Source organism: Rosa rugosa, chromosome 3, assembly GCF_958449725.1.
Source record: "Rosa rugosa chromosome 3, drRosRugo1.1, whole genome shotgun sequence".
Taxonomy (NCBI): Eukaryota; Viridiplantae; Streptophyta; class Magnoliopsida; order Rosales; family Rosaceae; genus Rosa; species Rosa rugosa.
This window is the reverse complement of record NC_084822.1, coordinates 23,799,096-23,820,831: the sequence shown is the minus strand read 5'-3', so window position 1 is coordinate 23,820,831 and position 21,736 is coordinate 23,799,096. Positions and strand designations below refer to the sequence as shown.

At 39.1% G+C, this 21,736-nt stretch overlaps 1 protein-coding gene across 1 annotated transcript; it reads left to right on the top strand.

The window, feature by feature from the left end:
* The first annotated feature begins 20,660 nt into the window (after positions 1-20,660).
* Positions 20,661-21,367, top strand: LOC133737455 (uncharacterized). Its single transcript, XM_062165000.1, has 2 exons — positions 20,661-21,104; positions 21,355-21,367. Exons 1-2 carry the CDS (start codon positions 20,692-20,694, stop codon positions 21,365-21,367), a joined length of 426 nt encoding a protein of 141 aa, XP_062020984.1. The 5' UTR covers positions 20,661-20,691.
* Positions 21,368-21,736: the final 369 nt, after the last annotated feature.

Here is a 21,736-nt window from a genome sequence, read left to right as displayed (position 1 = left end):
ATTAGATGAAGGAAAAGGACCCATAAAATCTATACCCCAAACATCAAAAATTTCGACAATGATTATAGAATTTAAAGGCATTTGATCTTTAGGTCCTAAGTTCCCAGTTCTTTGGCATCTATCACATGTCATACAAAATTCATATGCATCTTTAAACAAGGTAGGCCAATAAAAACCAGATTCCAACACCTTTTTAGCAGTTCTATTAAAGCCAAAGTGACCACCACATTGTTTAGCATGACAAAACTCAAGTATAGCTTTTTGTTCATTATTAGGCACACATCTCCTTATTAACTGATCAGAACAATATTTCCACAAGTAAGGATCATCCCAAACAAATTGTTTAGCTTTAGACTTAAGTCCTTCACGTTGAGCATGCAACATATCACTAGGGAACGTTTTAGATGCCAAATAATTAACAATATCTGCATACCAAGGCTCACTTACCTGAATTCCGAAGAGTTGTTCATCCGGAAACATCTCCACTATAGGTATGGCGTCCTCCTCACTCACAAGTCTGCTCAAGTGGTCCGCCACAACGTTGTCAGAGCCCTTCTTATCCTTGATCTCCACATCAAACTCTTGAAGCAAGAGTATCCAACGAATTAGCCTAGGTTTTGCCTCCTTCTTGGACATTAGGTACCTTAAAGCTGCATGATCAGAATAAATTATAACTTTAGTACCCAATAAATAAGATCGAAATTTTTCTAAGGCAAAAACAACAGCTAAAAGTTCTTTTTCAGTTGTGGAGTAATTCAGTTGAGCATCATTTAGTGTCCTTGACGCATAGTAGATGGCATAGGGCTTCTTGTCCTTCCTTTGGCCTAGCACGGCCCCAATGGCATAATCTGAGGCGTCACACATGATCTCAAAGGGAAGAGACCAATCTGGTGGAAGCATGATAGGAGCAGACGTCAGAAGCTCCTTTAAAGCATTGAATGCATCCTTGCAATCCTCCTTGAATTCAAACGCCACTTCCTTCTGTAGAAGACGACATAAAGGCCTTGAAATCTTGGAGAAGTCCTTGATGAAGCGCCTGTAGAAACCTGCATGTCCAAGAAAAGAGCGGACCTCCCTCACACTTGTGGGGTATGGTAAGTACTTAACAAGATCTACTTTAGCTTTATCAACTTCTATTCCACGTTTTGAAACAATATGCCCTAAGACTATTCCTTGTTTCACCATAAAGTGACACTTTTCCCAATTAAGCACAAGATTAGTCTCTTCACAACGCCTAAGTATTAATTCTAAGTTATTTAAGCAATCATCAAAGTCTTTACCAAAAACCGAAAAGTCATCCATAAATACTTCAATAATTTTCTCAATAAAATCAGAAAATATACTTACCATGCACCTTTGAAACGTACCTGGAGCATTGCAAAGTCCAAAGGGCATCCTTCTGTAGGCAAACGTCCCAAAGGGGCATGTGAATGTCGTTTTCTCTTGATCCTCATTAGCAATGGCGATTTGGTTGTACCCAGAATACCCATCCAGAAAGCAATAGAACTCATGGCCAGCTAACCTCTCAAGCATCTGATCAATGAATGGCAAAGGGAAGTGATCCTTCCTAGTGGTGGCGTTTAGCTTCCTATAGTCTATGCAAACTCTATGTCCAGTCACAGTCCTCTGAGGCACTAACTCATTTTCTGCATTCTTCACAACTGTTATCCCAGACTTCTTTGGCACAACTTGAACTGGTGAAACCCACTTAGAATCCGAGATAGGGTAGATGACGCCACAATCAAGAAGCTTGATGACTTCCTTCTTCACAACTTCCATCATAGGTGGGTTCAGACGTCTCTGAGCCTCCCTAGTTGGCTTGGCTCCCTCCTCAAGCAAAATTCGATGCACACAAGTGGTGGGGCTAATTCCTCTGATATCCGCTAAAGTCCAACCAATTGCAGTCTTGTGTTGCTTAAGCATCTCCACTAATCTGTCCTCTTGAGGTGACGTCAAAGATGATGAAATGATGACAGGTAATGTTTCGTTTTCTCCCAAGTAAGCATACTTCAAGTGATCCGGTAATTGCTTAAGTTCTAAAGTAGGTGCCTGAATCACTGAAGGTAGAGGTTTATTAGTAGAGGGAGAAATAAACACAGAAGAAACATCACCTAGCTCGAATGGTGTTGCCTCAAGAAAAGCAACATGTTCCATTATGGAATCACTATGAATGGCCGTGAGCTCCTCCCTAGGGATGGTTGTGTCATCCTTCATGATTCCAACGCCATTGGCAATGGTTGAAACCAAAGTATCCTCATTCATCATCTCCATGAATTTCTGCGCAAGTTCATCAAGAATATCAATAGAAAAACATGATGAAAAATCAACCAAGGGATACCTCATTGCTTCAAAGATGTTGAAGCCAACAATTTCACCATCGAACTCCATTGTTAATGAGCCGGAATAAACATCAATTTTAGTCCTAGCCGTCCTCATGAAGGGGCGGCCTAGCAACAATGGCGTTCCACTCTTTGGGGATTCCTCCATCTCAAGGACATAGAAGTCAGCTGGAAAGATTAACTCACCAACCTGCACAAGTACATCCTCAACTAACCCCTTAGGGTATGCATTAGATCGATCTGCCAACTGAATAATAACATTATCATGTTTAAGCTCACCTAGACCTAGAGTTTCATAAACAGAATAAGGCATGACATTGATGGAAGCACCTAAGTCTAGCATGGCATTTTCGAATCTACTTGTTCCAATAACACAAGGGATAGAGAAACTCCCTGGATCCTTACACTTTTCTGGCATTCTGCGTTGAAGCACAGCTGAGACATTCTCACTTACCTTCACCACTTCTTTCTCACGGTTTTGTCTCCTTGTGGTGCAAAGCTCCTTCAAGAATTTGGCATACTTAGGAATTTGCTTAATGGCCTCAAGGAGAGGGATGTTGATTTGCACCTTCTTAAAAGTTTCCAAGATGGCCTTTTCGGCCTCATCCTTCTTGGAATTAGCATATCTGCTTGGGAAAGGCAAAGGAGAAGAAGATGGATTAGCAATAACCGAATTGAAAGAGTTAGAAACTTGTCCTTGAGGTTTCGGTTTTGCATTGGAAGGTGGAGACGTCACTTGAGCCTTGGACGTTGCAGGGTCCTCTTCCTCCTCTAATGTTGACGTTGAGTTCTTCTTGGGAGGCTTAGGGAGGTCTACAAGGGTCTTACCACTCCTTGTAGTAACGGCTTTTGCTTGCTCAAAGTGAGGATTAGGGATAGTGCCACTTGGAAGCTTTCCTTGCTCATGAAACTTACCCATAAACTCCACAACTTGACTCATTTGCTTCTTCATCTCATTCACATCCGTGGATATGGCATTGATCTGATTCCCATGATGAGTTTGACCTGCAATCAAAGCTTGAGTAGACTTAGTTAGAGTTCTGATCAATTCATCATTAGAAGAAGAAGAAGAAGCATTTGAATTATAATTAGAATTGAAAGGAGTAGGGTTAGGAGGTTGAGGCTTTTGATAAAAGCCTTGAGGACGTGGTTGGAACCCTTGAGGTGCACTTTGAACATTCTCATTGTCCTTCCAACGAAAATTAGGGTGATCCCTCCATCCAGGATTGTAAGTGTTCGAATATGGATCATTCCTAGGACGTTGGAACCCTTGTTGAAAACCTATGGCGTTGACACCTTCTTGTCCTCCTTCCTCCATGAGTTGGGGGCATTGGTTAGATGCATGCCCTTGCATAGAACAAACTCCACACACCATGACTTGTCCTTGTGCTCCCTGAGACACAAGAGTAGTAAGTTTGTTAATTTTTTCTTCCAATTGAGCTAAAGTACTTACCTCATGGACCCTTTCACGTGTGGTGGTGGTCTTGGACCTAGAGTTCCCATATTGTTGTTGATTCAAGGCCCTATTCTCAATAAGGATCATTCCAGCCGCAGGCTCCTTGTCAACAAAAGATCCACCAGAAGCAGCATCTAACATATCCCTTTCCAAAGGTGTGAGACCATCATAAAAACAAGTGAGCAAGGTCTCATCCTTCATGCCATGTTGAGGGCACTGAGTGATAAGAGACTTGAACCTCTCATAGTATTCTGCGTAGGACTCATCTTGCCCTTGTTGAATGCCACTTATCTTCTTCCTTAACATGATGATGCGAGATGTAGGAAAGTACTTCTCAAGAAACGCCTTCATCATGTCTCCCCAAGATGTAATTCGTCCACTAGGCAACTCGTAGAGCCACTGTTTTGCCTTGTCAGCCAACGAAAATGGGAAGGCCTTCAACTTCAAAATATGCTCATCAGCTCCTTGAGGCTTCATGCTAGTGCATATGAACTGAAATTCCATCAAGTGGTTGTTTGGATCTTCCATAGGGAGTCCATGGAATGTAGGAAGACGATGAAGCAGCCCAGACTTCAACTCAAAATCAGCTGTTAATCCCTCAGCTGCAGCAGGGTAGGTTATGCAGGTTGGCACTCCCCCAGGTGGGATGACGGATGTAGAGAGTTGCCTTATGGTGAGAGCCATTGGTGGTGGTGGTGGTGGTAAAATCAAAGGGAGAGGGGCATTGGGTGGTTCTTGATGTGGTGAATGTGGGGTATGTGGTGGTGATTGATCCGATGAAGTGGTTGAAGCTTCTAATCCTCCCTCTATTCTGTTCCCTTCACTATCCAATTCAAGTTCACGAATTTGAAGTGGAGTAGAGACTTGAACGTCAAAGATGTCCGAGTTCTGCTTTAGCTTTGCAATTCGTTCTTGGATGACGTGAAGGGGCGTTTTGGTGTACTTGGGTGGTTCAGACGATCCAGACATTCATTGATCTGTAGTAAAACGAAAGAACAAAGTTAGTAAGGTATAAACATGACGTGGACCAAGGTATACACATTAAAACGTCACATATATGCAAGTACACACAAGGCCAACGAAAATTATATAGTGGTTAGTTACAATCTTTTACAACTTTCGAAATAATCAACTTTAATAAGAGAATTGTAAGTCAAAGTTTAGACGTGCGGCCCAGAGATTCTAATGTTAATACAAGTCTCCCCTCCTAAATCTTTTGGTAACTCTTTTCACACAGAGCCAGGTAGTAGAGGAACGATTTTGGCGGAGCTCAGCTCACTTGATTGACAGGGGACGAGACCCTTTGTCAGCACTTCTCGTATCCAATCAACCTAGACACTCTGGCTACTAAGGTGCGCCTACTTGATAAAGAAAGTTGCTTGACAAGTATTAATAAAAGAACCCTCACCTATTCCGTTATGACTTACTTTCTTCTTACCAAAACCAAATTTCTCGAAAATTGTCTAAGTATATGACTTTAATAAAACATCATGGACTATTGTTTTGGACGTGCGGCCCAAGTCCTTGTCTCCACACATAGTTCTTCGCAAATCCGTTGGGCAACCTTACTGAAATGGCCAGGTGGGGGAGGACGAGCACGAGAGGTAAGAACCATTTTGGCACAAGCTACTCCCACATTGTGGTTTACGCTCGTTTGATTGCCTTCTGGATTCAAAACCCGTCACGAACGTTGTCCCCTTTCTAGACACCATCTCACATAGGCTATGCTTACTAAGATAAGGGAAAAATTAAGTGCAAGACATTTTTCAAGTGTTAACAAAAGCCGCCCACAACCTTAAGAGACCTAAATTAGGCGCTAATAAGGGGTTAAGGCTAATGTCAACAAAAGAGACTTCACCTATTCCATAATAGTTCATAATCCCTTACCAAAATCATACCTTAGTGGCGTTTTCATCACATGAAGACTTTTCAATCCCCGGCAACGGCGCCAAAAATTGATACGTGCAAAAGCATCGTCAATTTAAACCCTGAAAAATATCATCGTTAGTATAGAGCAAATAGGGTATCGTTCAAAACCGGGGATTGAGGGTGCTAACATGTGAGAACAAATTAAAAGAGAAAGAATATACAATTTACGAAAATTAAAGAACAAACATACAAGTTTTACAAAAATTAGAATTTTACAAGTTACAAGCATGCATATAATTGGAACAAACAAAGAATCACAAAGAGTTAGAGAGCACATACATGTCACACGAATTTGAGAGCAAAAGAATGAGAGAAACAACAAAAATATACAAGTATATATAGGCAAGGACGAAATTAGAGAGAAAACTAAGTTAGAAAAGGTTTTGGAATCCCACTCCTATTTATACACAATTTACAAATCCATATCACAAAGGGAATCCATATACAACAAGGATTACTAATTATTATCTACTTAGAATTACTTAATCTACAAGAAAACAAAATCCCAAAAAAACACCAAGAGAATCCCTAAATTTTAGCAATCCCTAAAAAACACAAAACAAATCCCTAAAAACCACCAAATTAATTCCTAGAAAACACTAACACATATTTACTATTCACGGAGACACTATTCATGAATTTAAAAACATTTTTTTTTATTTTATTTATTATTTATATTAACATGCTACCTAAAAACTCTAAGTTAATTTTAATTATTTACAAATATACAAAAACACATAACATAAAGATGGGGGGGGGGGTTTTTAAAGATTGAAAAACATAAATTTTCGAAAACATTAAAAGATTAAAAACAAGAAAACATTTTTATTTACATAGGTGGGAAAAGAAGAATTTTCGAAGAATAACTTATCAAGAACCAATCAAGATCCATGTTTCATGCATCCCTTAATCTTTATTAGTTACCAAGAATGCCATCAACCAAGACACAAAGATCAAAGCAACCAATGTCCCTTTTTACTTTCTTTCTTATGTTAATCGAAATAGCAAAGCACTAAATCAATTTATTTTGAAAACCCGAACACACACATACGTTGCAAATTCGTTTTCAAATCATTAAATTCAAGAAAGAATTGATGAACATGCAAATCCAAGCGCGTCACAACTATTCATCACATGCATAATCTGATTTCGACTCAAAGCAAGCCTTTACTACTTATTCGAATTAGGTTTCACAAAGCATCAAACCTAATTACTAGCAAGTTACATGCAATTCATCCTATTATGTTTGTCAGACCAAGTGAATCGTTGACATGTAATGAAGCACAAAATTCAGATTATCATTCTACACATTCGGCAACTAAGCAAGACCAAGATCACATAAACACATCAATCATGAAAAGAACATCAAAATTATACTTTGAAAACAGTTTTGTCACATCATAGTTTCGGTTTACACAACAGATTTTCCAAAGCAGAAATTCTAACTACAAGAAAGCAAAAACCGTGAAAATACATGATGAGATTATGGTGTGGACAACCCTTGATCACGTCCCAAGGTCCAAAGCAGATCCAAGATGATGCACAAGTGATGATCACGGCTAGGAAGGTGGATGGTCACGGCCTTTCTCCTTGAAGATTGCGAAACCTGAAAAACTAGAGAGAACAAGTGAGAATACGAAATTGTGGAGAAAATTCTGAACCTTGAGACGTCTAATTCAATAGGTATATATAGGAGAACGTCTCAAAGCACTCCCAATTCGTTTCTACTTGGTTTCTCCAAAGTTGTGTTGATTTAGGACTTGTTTGGCACAAAACAGATTTCCGGCAGGATTGACCTCAGTCCACTAAAACGGCCATAACTTCCTCTAGAAAATAGATATCGACGAGCTGTAAAAATCTCTGGAAACTAGACATCTGTAGCTTTCCAACCATATAAAGATCATAATTTTCTGAGCTCTGAGTGATTTTTTATGCTCCGTTGAAGTTGACTGATCTGCACAGGCAGTAATCCGAATCTGTAATGGATTTGACTTTTAAAGCACAACTTAAGTCTAATTCGAATTTCCTTCACATCACATGCCTCTCACATGTCTTCCACGCCTTATTGAAGAATGAAACGTCAAGAACTCCCTAGAACCTTCAAGAATCTCACGGCAATTCCAATCCATACTCAACAAGAAGTCCAAACTCCACATTGCTTTGAAATCCGAATTCCTTGTTGCTTTCTCTTCCATGTGCACGGCATATGATCTTCTTGAGACTTCTAGATACTTCATGAACGTTCCAAGGCTCTCCTAGTATGAGTAGAACTCCATATGCAAGTAGGTTTCCTAGTTGAACACTGCTTCCTTTTCCGAGATGCTTCTACACTCTTCCGGAACCTTCTTGAGTAATCCTTATCCAACAGGGACTCCTTGTCATACTAGTATTCCTTATCTGAGTAGAATTGGGTTTCCTTGTCCAAGTAGAACTCCTTGTCCAAGTCAGCTTCAGACTCCTACTTCAACTGGGATTCTTTTTCCTAGTCAAACAGGGAAAACTTCCATTTCTTCATTTTTCTTCATTTCTGCGCCACTTGTGCCTTCCTTAGCCATTTTTGGACTTTGAGACTCCATTTTACCTGTAAAACACTAACTAAGTTAAATTGATCAAGATAAAGGAAATAACTTAGCAAAATATAGGGTTTAAACATTATTAACGTCGCATTTTATGCTCCTATCACACGGCTCCTTCTTCTCCCTTCGGCCTTGCTTGAACTCCGTGGCTTGCTTTAGAGGATGGAGAGAAAATGAGAGAAGCTCACGGCAACAATATAATTTTTCTGAATTTTTCTAAGGGATGTGGAACCTTTTTCAACGTCAAAGAGGTGGGTATATATAGGAGCACGGCTCGGGTTCACAAAGCAATCAGAAATTTCCACATAGCTTCCACCAATGAGAATTCGCCAAGTAAGCTTTGTGATGTAGTCCAACCAATCATAGAATGCCAAGTAATCCGTGTGATGTGTTCCAACCAATCAAAATTCTCTAAAATACCTCCCTAATATTTAATTGCCGAATTTCCTTGGAATTATTCTGATTTTCTTCATGAATTTCGGCTAATATTCCTTTAGGGAATTTAGGGATGCACCTAGACACGTTTTCAGCTTTTCTTGGTCTCCACCTTTTTCTCTTTCCTTTTATTTCTCCCTTGAATCTCTCTTGGCGTCATCTCCTTGATTATTTCTGATTTTCACGTTGGCAATCACACCAAATCATTCCTCCAACAATATTTCCTTCCCATAAAAGTCTCCCAAGAAAATCTCTCCTTGAAATCCTCAATCAATCATCTTTAATTCCCATGTTGTCACCTTGTTTTTCCTTAAGTATTACACGGCAAATTTAATCCCCAAGGAAAATATATTTTCCTTTTTAAAAACTCTTCCTTGATTTCCTCTTGGCATTATATTTTCTGATTTTCCACGTCATTTCCTTGCCATGTCATCTTCATGAAGCTTCTCTTTCCATTTATGAACTCAATTCAGCTTATTTATTCCAAAGACCTGAAAATAGAAGCTTTCTAAAATAAGAAATGGAAACTTTCCTAAACTAAAATGGAAACTTTCTAAAAATGGAAAATAGAAACTACAAAACGGAAACTTTCTACAATTAGGAACTTTCCCAATCAAAGAATGGAAACTTTCCTAAACAGAGTTTTATTAAGGAAATAACGCAGGAAATGTAGGGAAATAGCAGTTAAAACGTAGCATTAAAATGCTCCTATCAAAGAACAACGCATTTGAAGTTTTAGAAGCCATTTCACTAAAAAACAAACCAAATCAACGGAATTAGAAGCAAGAAGTTTGGAAAAACATTGTTCATAAACTCAAACTTGAAGCAAAGGGATCAAATTGTTTGAAATGAATGGAAAGTATCTTCGGCTTTGAAAAGAATAAGAACATGATAGGAGCATTTTAATGCGACGTTTTACTTGTTTTTCCCTACATTTTCTGCGCCATTTCCTTGAAAAATCCTTGTTTAGGAAAGTTTCCATTCTTTGATTGGGAAAGTTCCTATTTGTGTAAAGTTTCTATTTTCGTAGTTTTCATTTCTCATTTCTGGCAAGTTTCCATTTTCAGTTTAGGAAAGTTTCTATTTTTCATTTTTAGTAACTTTCTATTTTTCATTTTTAGTAAGTTTCTATTTTTCAAATTAGGAAAGTTTCTATTTTTCTTACTAGTTTCTATTTTCAGGACCTCCGAGCTACAAAGTGGAAATGAACACACGAATGGAAAGAGGAGCTTGCGAACGTCAAGGGGAACAAAAATGAAGAACATTGGACCACACATTTGAGCAGAAATGAAGAAACAAGCTTTCCTAGTGCAACCAGGAAACCCTGCGAACTGGAGGAGAGCTTACCAATGAAGTTTCCAACGCAACTATGAAAAGAAATGAAAGAAATGAAGTGTTTTGCGTTGGAACATATGAAGACTTGAAGATGAAGCAACGTGGCCCAAGAACTCTCAAGAATGAAGTGGATTTTCGGCAAAATGGATCATGGCCCATCAAGGTCCAAGGGATTAGGGTTTGTGACGCATGTGAGAAACCCTAAAGGAGTTTTGCCGTCCAAAATGAAGAGAGAAACAAGGAAGTGGCGTCCAAAAATCAGAAATTAAAAGGAGATTTTCTAGGGAGATTTTCTAGGGCTATTTTTATGGAAATACATCAAGAGATAAACCCTAGAATATCTTTTGCCGTCCAAGCCAAGAGGAAAAGAAGGAATGAGCCGTGAATTAAAGAAGAAACCCTAGAGATTTCGGCAAGATGTTATTCTCTAGAGAGTTTTAAGGAAAGAAAATATGTGTGGAGACCAAGAAAAGGGCTACATGGCGTCTAGATACATTCCTAGAATCTCTAAGGGAGTTTTGGCCGAAATAAAAGAAAGAAAAATCAGAAATTATCTCAAGGATTTTGACCAAGATTATTTAGGGAATTAATATTGAAATTTTGTGATTGGTTGAACCACCTCATAGGGCTTATGTGGCAAGCAAGCATTGGAGGAAATTATGTGGAGCAAGCATCACATGCCGTGAGGTTTCTTAGGGTTTTACACGGCCTTGGAGACCAAGAAGCCGTCCCCTATATAGTCTCCCCTCTTCTCAACGTCAAAGGGTCCCTTCCTTTGTGTTTTACAACTTTAGAAAAAAATTCAGAAAAGCTCTTTAGCCTAGCCGTGCTCTTCTCCATCCTCTAAGGCAACCACGAAGTGCAAGCAAGGCCAAGGAAGAAGAAGACAAGCCGTGAACACCATCCATCCTCCACCTTGAAGATTGCTTTCGAAATTCAAGAGATCACATCACCTTTTCGTTCATCACCATCTCCATCTCTTGGTGTAATTCGATTCTTCCTTGTAACTTTGTTTGTATTTTCGTTGGTTATGCCTTAGTTGACACATATGTTTGAACAAGTATTGTTTTCTGAAATTTTATGATTAATAGTTAATTTTCAGATTCATACTTTGCGAATTATGGTTGCTTATGTGTGAGTGTTTGATTAAATTTGCATGATAGAAATCTTTTGTATGTTAATCTTAAAGGGTTCGAAACTTTTAGGGTTTTTATATAATTGGTGCTACGAATTTAAGAACATGAATCAACTTTTTGGTTTTGTGTTCTTGAATCAATAAGTAGTAAAGGTTTTGTACAAAAACCGAATTTAATCAAAGAAGATTGCAATTAGGTGGACTTTTTCATACTAAGTTGCACATTTGAATTGATAGCCTTTCTAAATGATTACTGCGTTAGACATGTATGATTGACTAGCTTTCTAGGGCTTGAATGCATGTTTGATAGGATTAGTCTATGTGCTTTCACTTAGATTAATTAGCGTTGAAAGTAAAATATGGGAAATTGTTTGCTTTGAACGTTTCACATGATCAATTCCTCTTGCATGACTATGATGAACAATGATGAACTTGAATCAACTTTAATCATGGGTTTCGAATTTGATCTTTGTTCTTGCATTCCATTTATATTTTTATGTTTTAGCATTTTAATTATTTTCTTTACTTAGTTTAATTTTAGAAAATCAAAATAAAAAAAAAACCCCCCTTTTAATTCGTAAATAATGTGCATATGTGTGAATATTATACTTTGTTTTAATTTTAATTGTTTAATTGTTTGACAATGACAGGTGTACCCTCAATCCCCGGAATAGAATGATCCCTATTTATTCTATGCTACTAATGACATTTCAGGGTTAAATTATGCGCTTGCTTTGAGCGCATCAATTTTTGGCGCCGTTGCCGGGGATTGAAAAATCATTTGTCATATTGTGAATATATTGTTTTGTTTATATTGTTATCGTAAAAAAAAAAAAAAAAAAAAAAAAAAAAAAAAAAAAAAAAATTTCGGAAAAAGCACTTGTTTATATTTGTACGAAATTTAGTTAGTTAATTACTTAGTTAATTAATTATTTAGGTTGTTATTTATATATTGTTGAATACTAGTTTAATTGTGAGTTGTAAATTAAAGAAGGAATAGGTGAAGTCGTGTTTATTAATAATGGCCTAAACCCCTTATTGGTACCTAGTTCAGGTCCCTTAAGGTTGAGGGCGGCCTTTATTAACATTCATTGAACTGTCTAACACACTTAGGACCTTTTACATCCTAGTAAGAATATCCTATGTGAGATGGTGTCTAGGAAGGGGACAACGTTCATAACGGGTTCTGGATTCAGAAGTGCTACAAATGGCGTAAACCTCAATGAGGGAGTAGCCTATGCCAAAATGGATCCTACCTCTTGTGTTCGCCCTCCCCTACCTGGCCATTTCAGTAAGGTTGCCCAACGGATGTAGGAGGGACTTTGTGTCTAGACGATTATACTTGGGCCGCACGTCCACTTGATTTACCGCTTGGAATTAAATTTGATATCAATAGTATTTATAACAAAAGAAAACAAAAGAAAATGTTGTGACACTTAAGGTATATTGGATTAAACATAATCTTGGAAGGGTAGCTGTTTCAGCCCCATTGCACAACGAGATTCCCTGTTCCCGTACCTAAGTGTTGAAAATAATTGTAAATTAAAAAAAAAAAAAAAAAAAAAAAAAAAAAAGAGAAAGAAAAAAAGAAAAAAAAGAAAAAAAAAAAAAGGAAGTTATTTTAGATGTGAATAGTGACGTTTTGTTTGTGTTTGGTGTGAAAGTTTTGTCTAATTTTACTTGTAAAGAAAAAGAAGTGAAAAGTAATGAAAATTGAATTATGAATATTGTTAATTATTTAATTGTTGTGAGTGTGTAAAATCGTATGAGTAGACAAGGGCCCTTTTGTTAATATTGGCCTTAACCCTTCATTGGTACCTTTCTAAGGTCTTATGAGGTTGAGGGCGGCCTTTATTAGCATTAGGAGAACAGTCTAACACATGAGTACTTTCCAAACTGAGTAAGGGGCATTACAGATGGTGTCTTAGGTTGAGACCCTGGGTGATGGGTTCAAATTGGATCTCAGAGATACTATAGACTGTGCGTAAACCACAATGTGGAAGTAGCCAATAGGGGCGTAAACCTCAATGAGGGAGTAGCCTCCGTAGTATCACCAAAATGAGTCCTCCCTCTCACTTACCTCTTAATCTGGCTATCTGGCCTTCTGAAACCACGGAAAGAGACTATGTCTAGGCGACTATCCCTATATCGTAGCTCACCAATAGTAGTGGTTTCTATTGGGCTCGACTTACAACTTGGAATCAATTGAGTTATTAACTATGTTTATAAGTTCTAAAAAATAAAATACTTGTACATAACTTTCAATTGTACATTGGTCTGTTTTCTTACTTTTCTTACTTGTACAAAATTTGTAAGTCTCTTTTGTTGCATTGTGAATAGTGACGTTTTTATATGAAAATATCAACTTGTTTTTTGTTTATTTTCGTAAGTTACTCACTTTTGTACATCTTAATGTTGTTCAGGAATTCCATGAATGTCCGAGTCTTCTAAAATCCCTACCATACGAGAGATTGAAGAAAGGCTCGCTCGTTTGAAAAATCCTCCTACACTTGAGTACAGAAGACCTTCTTCCTTGCAATTCAAAGAGTACAAGTTTAACGAGCAAGGGACGAGAATCTATCCTTCTGAGGAATCTACATCACCTACACCTACCCCATCTCCTCCTTCACGTTCACCTTCACCTGTGATTTCATCTAACTCTACACCACCACCTTCACCACCACCTGAAGAAGTTCAAGAAGAGAGAATGGCATCCATTAGGGAACTATCCACAGCAACAGTTGAGGGAGGACCCCCTATAGGTATTGTGTACCCTGCCCCTGCTGCAGGAAGAAATGCAGAGTTTGAGCTGAAGAGTGGATTATTGCACCAACTCCCTAAGTTTCATGGGCTTCCTATGGAGGACGCCAACAAGCATCTTAGGGCATTTCAGGTTGTGTGTTCTAATATGCAACCACAAGGAGCAGATGAGAACATTCTAAGGATGAAAGCATTTCCATTTTCCTTAGCTGACAGAGCCAAAGATTGGCTATATGAGATTCCTGCTGGACGTATCACCTCTTGGGACACTATGAGGAAGGCCTTCTTGGAAAGATACTTCCCAGCTTCCAAGGTCATCACACTCAGGAAGAAGCTTAGTGGAATTGAACAAGCTCCAGATGAATCCTATTCTGCCTATTATGAGAGGTTCAATTCCTTACTTGCTCAATGTCCTCAACATCAGATGAAGGATGAGACCCTACTGACATGCTTCTATGAGGGACTCTTACCCTTAGAGAGGCAAATGCTTGATGCTGCAGCTGGAGGAGCTTTTGTGGACAAGTCGCCTGCAGAGGGAAAGGAACTTATTGAGAATCGTGCCCTCAACAGTCAACAATACGAGGGTATAGGGCACTCCATTCGAAAGGTACATGAAGTGGGCAGGAATAATGCCATTGAGGATCAACTGAATAAGCTCACCTTGCTCATGAACCAAGTCATAAGTTCCAAAGGACCTAGTGCATCCATAGCTTGTGGGGTATGCTCTATGCAAGGGCATGTTACTGATCAATGATACGCTCAAAGCAAGCGCATAATTTAACCCTGAAAAGATCGTTAGTAGTATAAGCAAATAGGGATCGTTCTATTCCGGGGATTGAGGGTACACCTGTCATTGTCAAACAATTAAACAATTAAAATTAAAACAAAGTATAATATTCACAAATGTATTCACAAAATATAAACATTTTACACGAAAAGGGGGGATTTTGTTTTTGGTTTTTTCGAAAATGAAACTAAGTTAACAAAAACAATTAAAATGCAAAAACATAAAAATACGAATGGAATGAAGGAACAAAGATCAAAACCGAAACTTATGATTAAAATTGATTCAAACCCTAATATTGTTCATCTAAGTCATGAGAAAGGAGTTGATCATGTGAAACATTCGAAAGCAAATGAATTCCCATTTTTTACTTTTCAATGCTAATTAACCTAAGCGAAAGCACCTAGATTAATCCTATCAAACATGCAATCAAACCCTAGAAAGCTAGTCAATCATGTCATGTTTAACGCATTACACATAGAGAAAGGCTATCAACTCAAGTGTACAACTTAGTATGGAAAAGTCCACCTAATTGCAATTCTCTTTAATTAAATTCGATCTTTGTACAAAACCTTTACTACTTTGATTCAAGTTTACACAAAACGAAAAGTCGATTTTGTAATACCCCGGAAAATCCAAATTAAATTCCGTGGATTTTTAGAAATGATTTCACGATAGTGGGAGCGAGTACGAGGCTCGGAGAAGTTGTGGAATTAGTTCGAACGATTTTATTTTCGAAAATGAACGTTTTTAGGGGGTCAACAAAGTTGACTTTTTATACGTTCAAAATTTGGGAAAACTTCCTTCATGAAAGTTGTAGAGCTCGTCGATACGAGTTCGTGGACATGTGGAACGCAATATTCGGAGTTCGTATGATTAAGTTATGAATTTTTGAAAATTGGGAATTTTCTATAAATAGGAAAATTCTGATTTTATTTTTCATTCAAGGACAAAAAATTCCTTTTTTTGCGGAATAGTCCCCCCCCTCTCTCTCTCTCTCTCGCGCAAAACCCTCCCCACGCTTGCCGACCCGCCGACCCGACCCGACGCCAGCGGCGCCGTCGCTCGTCCTCCGGCCACGACCCGGCCCTCCCCGAGGTCGCCTCGAGCCGCCCAGCCGCTCCCTGCCACCGCCTTGCCCCGCCGCTGCCCCCAGATGGAGATCGAAGCACCCCCCGAAGCTAGAACCCGACCCGACCGGAAAACCACTTTTCCGGCGTTGCACGGGCCGATCCTCCCCATTTTCGTGATCTCCTCCTCCCCCTGATTATCCCCATGTAAGCCTTTCATCACGATTTTGTGTATAGAACGCTAGATCATGGTTTGACTTTTTCGACGTCCCTGATTTAATCTGAATCTGATCAGACGCACGAGATTAATCCAACTTCAACGCTTGATCTAGGACGATCTAGGCCGAACCAGGCTTAGCTCCAGGTATGAAAGTCGACCACCCTTTCATTTTGAACCAGTTTGTAGTTGGTCACTTTGCCATCTGAGGTGGTTGACCGGCGTTGACCACCGCGTTGACCGCCCACTGACCACCGCTTGTGGCGGCGCATCAGACCATATTTCGAGTTTTCATTATCTAGGTGATGATCTATGCATCCATACGAGCGTTTTGATATATAACATGGTCATGTTAGAAAAAGTTGATAAATAGTGGATTTTCGTTTTGACGTTACTATTTAACGTTTTTACGTTTATCTTCGGTTTACGATCTGTGAAGATCTGACCATCGGTTTTGCTTCAATTTTGGATATGTTGATCGTATGACTGTCTAGGTGACTTTGTGAGGTCACGGGCGAAGATCCGACCGTTGGATCTTCGTATAATTGAGAAATAGTGATTCGGAAGGCGATTCGTGAGAATCTGACCGTCGGATTTTCATATAATTTTATGGAGATGTTTGTTAGAGTGATTCAAGAAGATCGGAGTCTTCGTGATAATTTTGGAGGATGATCCTGAAGGCGATCCGTGAGGATCCGACCGTTGGATCATCATTAAATTCAGATCCGACCGTTGGATCATCGTATGATTTCGATCTGACCGTTGGATCATCATTAAAATTAGAATCCGACCGTGGGTTTCCGTATATGTGTGCTTTTGAGTTGTTGGCTAAGTTAAGATCATTATTGGATTAGGTGATCGATGGATTTATTTGGCGGACGATTCGTGAGATTGTTAATGGAGCTGTTAAGAAGACGCAGCTGGATTAGAGGTGAGTAAACCTCACGTGGTTCATATTACGAACCCAATACAATTAATTGCTTTATTTTGTTGCAATCATATGAACTATTGTTGGTGTTACTAGACATTCCTGTGTGAATGTCTGTATATATATTATTACGTGAAATAATATGTATTGTTGGAGTTGTGTTGAGTTATTGTTGAGAAACAATATATTGTGAGAGATATTGAGTTTATTGTTGAGAAACAATATATTGTGAGAGGTGTTGAGTTTTATTGTTGAGGAACAATAAATTGTTGTGATCTGTGGAGATCACTAGGTCACGAGGTGACCATGGCATCTATTAGTGAATCACGCTCTCGTACCGGGCTGGTGGTTATTAATAGTATTAAATCGTAATCACGTCTGTGGCCGGACGAGTGGTTACGTTCGGTTAGAGCTCTAGTCTGTCTGCCAAATGTGGAGTGACCTTATGAGTGAAATTGAGAGTAACTCATAAGTGTCAATATATATATGGTAACCTTATGAGGGAAATTGAGAGTAACTCATAAGGGTCTATATATATATATGAGTCTGTCTACCAAATGTTGGGAAATCTTATGAGCGAATTTGAGAGTAACTCATAAGTGTCTATATATATATATGAGAGTGAGGGATCTTATAAGCTAAATTGAGAGTAACTCATAAGTGTCTACATATATATATGAGAGTGAGTGATCTTATGAGCTAAATTGAGAGTAACTCATAAGTGTCTATATATATATATGAGAGTGAGAAAGTAACGTGGGTTTGTGGTAGTCTTGAAATCTAATAAATCAACAGTTCTTTCTTGTTTACTCATACTGGCTGTAAAAAGCTTACCGGGTTTTGTGTTGTTGCAACTCCCGGTACACTATTCAAATTGTGTAGCGGGTAATCCTACAGGACAGGAGAACCAGGACGGTGATCGTGCGGTTAGAGCAATTGTTAGAGTTTTACAACAATTGTAAGTTGTGAGGTGTGTTATGCTCATTTGAGCTTTATAATATATTGTGAGAGTGAATTGTAATAATGAACTCGAAGTTTCGAGATTTGGTTTTTTTGTAATTGTAATTATTCAGGTTTCGGATTTGAATTTATCATTCAAAATCCGGGGCGTGACAGATTTCATGTTCTTAAACCTAGCACCATTCATATCGAAACCCTAAGTGTTTGCAACCACATAAGATTAAAATACAAAAGTTATCTATAACGCAAATTTAATTAAACAAACCCACATAAGCAACTCTCGAATCACAATATATGAATCTGAAAATTCTCAATTAATCATAAAAATTCCAGAAATAATACTTTGTTCAAACATATATGTCAACTAGTTCATAACCAACGAAATTCAAAGCAAAGGTTACAAAGGAGAATAGGATTACACCGTGGATGAAGATGAGATGGATGATTCACGTTGTGGATTCTTGAAACTCGAAAGCAAGCTTCAAGGATGGCTATGGATGGAAGTGCTCACGGCTTCTCTTCTTCTTCTTTGGCCTTGCTTGAACTCGTGGAGATGACTAAACTTGAAACTAGAGGATGGAAAGGAAAATGGAAAGGAAATGGAGAGACAAAGAAGATGGAATGGATGAAGGAATGTCCTTTCTTCTTTGTTGTAGCCTCTATTTATAGGCTACCAAGCAAAACTATTTGGATTTAAACAAATGATGATATGTTAGGTTTGAGCATTTAAACATTAATGGAATTTATTAGGTTTGAATATTTAAACACTAATGGAATTTGTTAGGTTTGAATATTTAAACACTAATGGAATTTGTTAGGTTTGAGTCACTTTCTACTCATTTTTCCTTCAATTAATTCTCCACCAAGACTTCAGATTTTGCCCGTGACTTCTTCATATGAAATGATCCATCATGAGTGTAGATCATTCTGTAAAATTTTCAGAATTTATCTCCATGTGTTTGGGCCGGAATTTCTGCTGGACTCCTTACAGGTCCAGTTTTCCAGTTTTGCTTCTGCAGAAAATTGGGCTGACTGTTTGAAGGCCTTCCACTTCTTTTTGGCTCTTGCACTCTTCATAAGAAATGTTTCTTAGGATGTCTAGAATGGATCTGGAAGGTTTCAGCTCATTTGAAGTTCATTTGGTCAGGTGGTCGCTCCTTCTTCCTTGCTTGGCTTGGTTTCTCCTAGCCGGAGTAGGAAAATGTGTAAAGTTGACCTTTTTAGTGCATTTCCATTTTTCTCCATCATTTTATGGACCTAACACTTATTTCATCATCATCTACTCCAATGTACCTAAAAATAAAAATTGAATTAAAAATCGATTCGTTAAGGAATTAACTAAGCAAAATGTGAGGAATTAACTATTAAAATACCACATTAAAATGCTCCTATCAATCAATGCCCTCAACTCAATGAAAATGGAGGATGGGAATCTGCTAATGCTATTGGAGGATATCAAGGAGGATATCAGGGAGGACCTCAACGTCCTAGACATGACCCTTATTCCAATACTTATAACCCAGGATGGAGGGACCATCCCAACTTCAAGTGGACCAACAATGACAATGTCCAGAATCCTCTTGGTGGGAACTTTCAACGTCCTCAAGGGCCTACTTTTCAACGTCCTCAAGCTCCTTACATGCCTCCTCCTCAACAGAACTCTGGGAATTCCCATTATGATAAGACGTTGGAAGCCTTGACTGCTTCTACACAAGCCTTGACAAACTCTACTCAGGCTTTGATCCAAGGACAACAGACCCATACTAAGGACATTGCAGAACTCAAGAAGCAGATGGGCCAAGTTGTGGATTTCATGAGCAAGATTCATGAGAATGGGAAGCTCCCTAGTGTCACAATACCTAATCCTAAGGGTAATGTGGAGAATGCATCAGTTGTGACTACAAGGAGTGGAAGGCCATTTCTGGATCAGCCCAAGCAACCCAAGAAAGCCCAAGTATGCATAGAGATTGAGGAAGACCATGAACCCACAAAGTTGGGTATTGAAAAGGACCCTGCAACGTCCAAGGAAGAAGTCAAGGCGTCCTCACCACCAAAGGCCAAACCGGATATTCAAGGTATTAATTCTAACTTATCCAATTCGGTTATTACTAACCCTTCTTCTTCTTGCATGCCCTTTCCACGCAGATTTGCTAAATCCAAGAAGGATGAAAGTGACCAAGCTATCTTGGAAACTTTCAAGAAGGTACAAGTAAACTTACCCCTCCTAGAGGCCATCAAACAAGTCCCTAAGTATGCCAAGTTCCTTAAAGAGCTTTGCACTACTAGGAGAGTGAACCGTGAAAAGGAGGTGGTAAAGGTAAGTGAGAACGTTTCTGCCTTGATTCAGAGGAAGATTCCTCCAAAGTGTAAGGATCCTGGAAGCTTTACTATTCCATGTACTATTGGTAACTCCAGATTTAAGAATGCCATGCTAGATTTAGGTGCATCTGTTAATGTTATGCCCTACTCTGTTTATGAAACCCTAGGTCTAGGGGAACTTAAATCTGATAATGTTATCATTCAGTTAGCTGACAGATCCAATGCATACCCTAGAGGTTTGTTGGAGGATGTGCTTGTGCAGGTTAACCATCTTATCTTCCCAGCTGATTTTTATGTGTTGGAAATGGAGGACTCCCCTGTGAGTTCCACTCCTTTGCTTTTGGGACGTCCTTTCTTAAGGACAGCTAGGACAAAGATAGATGTGTATGCAGGTTCTCTCACCATGGAGTTTGATGGTGACGTTATTGGCTTCAACATTTTTGAAGCCATGAGGTATCCTCTTGATATAAATGACTGTTATTCTATTGATATTTTGGATGACCTTGCCCAGAAAATGTTTGAGGCCATGAATGAGGATACCCTAGCCACAACCCTCGAACAAGGAGTAGGGTACACAAAAGGTGGTGCCATTATCTCAAAGGAGGAATTGAAGGACACTTGTGAAGGAAAGATAATTGAAAACGTCTCCTTCCTTGAAGCATCCCCTTATGTAGGTAAGTCTAATTCTCCTTTGTCCATTCAGTTATCTACTAACAAGACTTTACCTTCAGTGGTCCAGGCCCCAGAACTTGAGCTTAAACCTCTTCCAGACCATTTGAAGTATGTCTACTTAGGAGACAAGGAGACCTTACCAGTGATAGTGTCCTCTGCGCTTACGACTCCACAAGAAGAGAAGTTGGTGGAGATGCTGAAGCAACACAAGACCGCCATAGGATGGACATTGGCGGACATCAAGGGAATTAGCCCTACAACTTGCGTCCATAGGATACTTCTAGAGGAGGGGTCTAAACCCACTAGAGAGGCTCAACGTCGTCTCAACCCTCCAATGATGGAAGTTGTGAAGAAGGAGGTTATCAAACTCCTAGATTGTGGGGTGATCTACCCCATTTCAGACTCCAAGTGGGTCTCTCCAGTTCAGGTTGTGCCCAAGAAATCTGGGGTAACTGTGGTGAAGAATGCTGAGAACGAACTGGTGCCCCAAAGGACAGTCACAGGTCACCGAGTGTGCATTGATTATAGGAAGCTCAACGCAACAACAAGGAAAGATCACTTTCCTCTTCCATTCATTGATCAGATGCTTGAGCGCCTAGCTGGACATGACTACTACTGCTTCTTGGATGGCTACTCAGGCTACAATCAGATTGCCATAGCCAATGAAGATCAAGAGAAGACAACCTTCACTTGCCCCTTTGGGACGTTTGCCTATAGACGCATGCCCTTTGGCCTTTGCAACGCTCCAGGTACCTTTCAGAGGTGTATGGTAAGTATTTTTTCAGATTATATTGAGAAAATCATAGAGGTATTCATGGATG

Coding starts and splice junctions, on each gene's coding strand:
- LOC133737455 (XM_062165000.1), top strand. CDS start 20,692: ATGAGGTATCCTCTTGATATAAATGACTGTTATTCTATTGATATTTTG.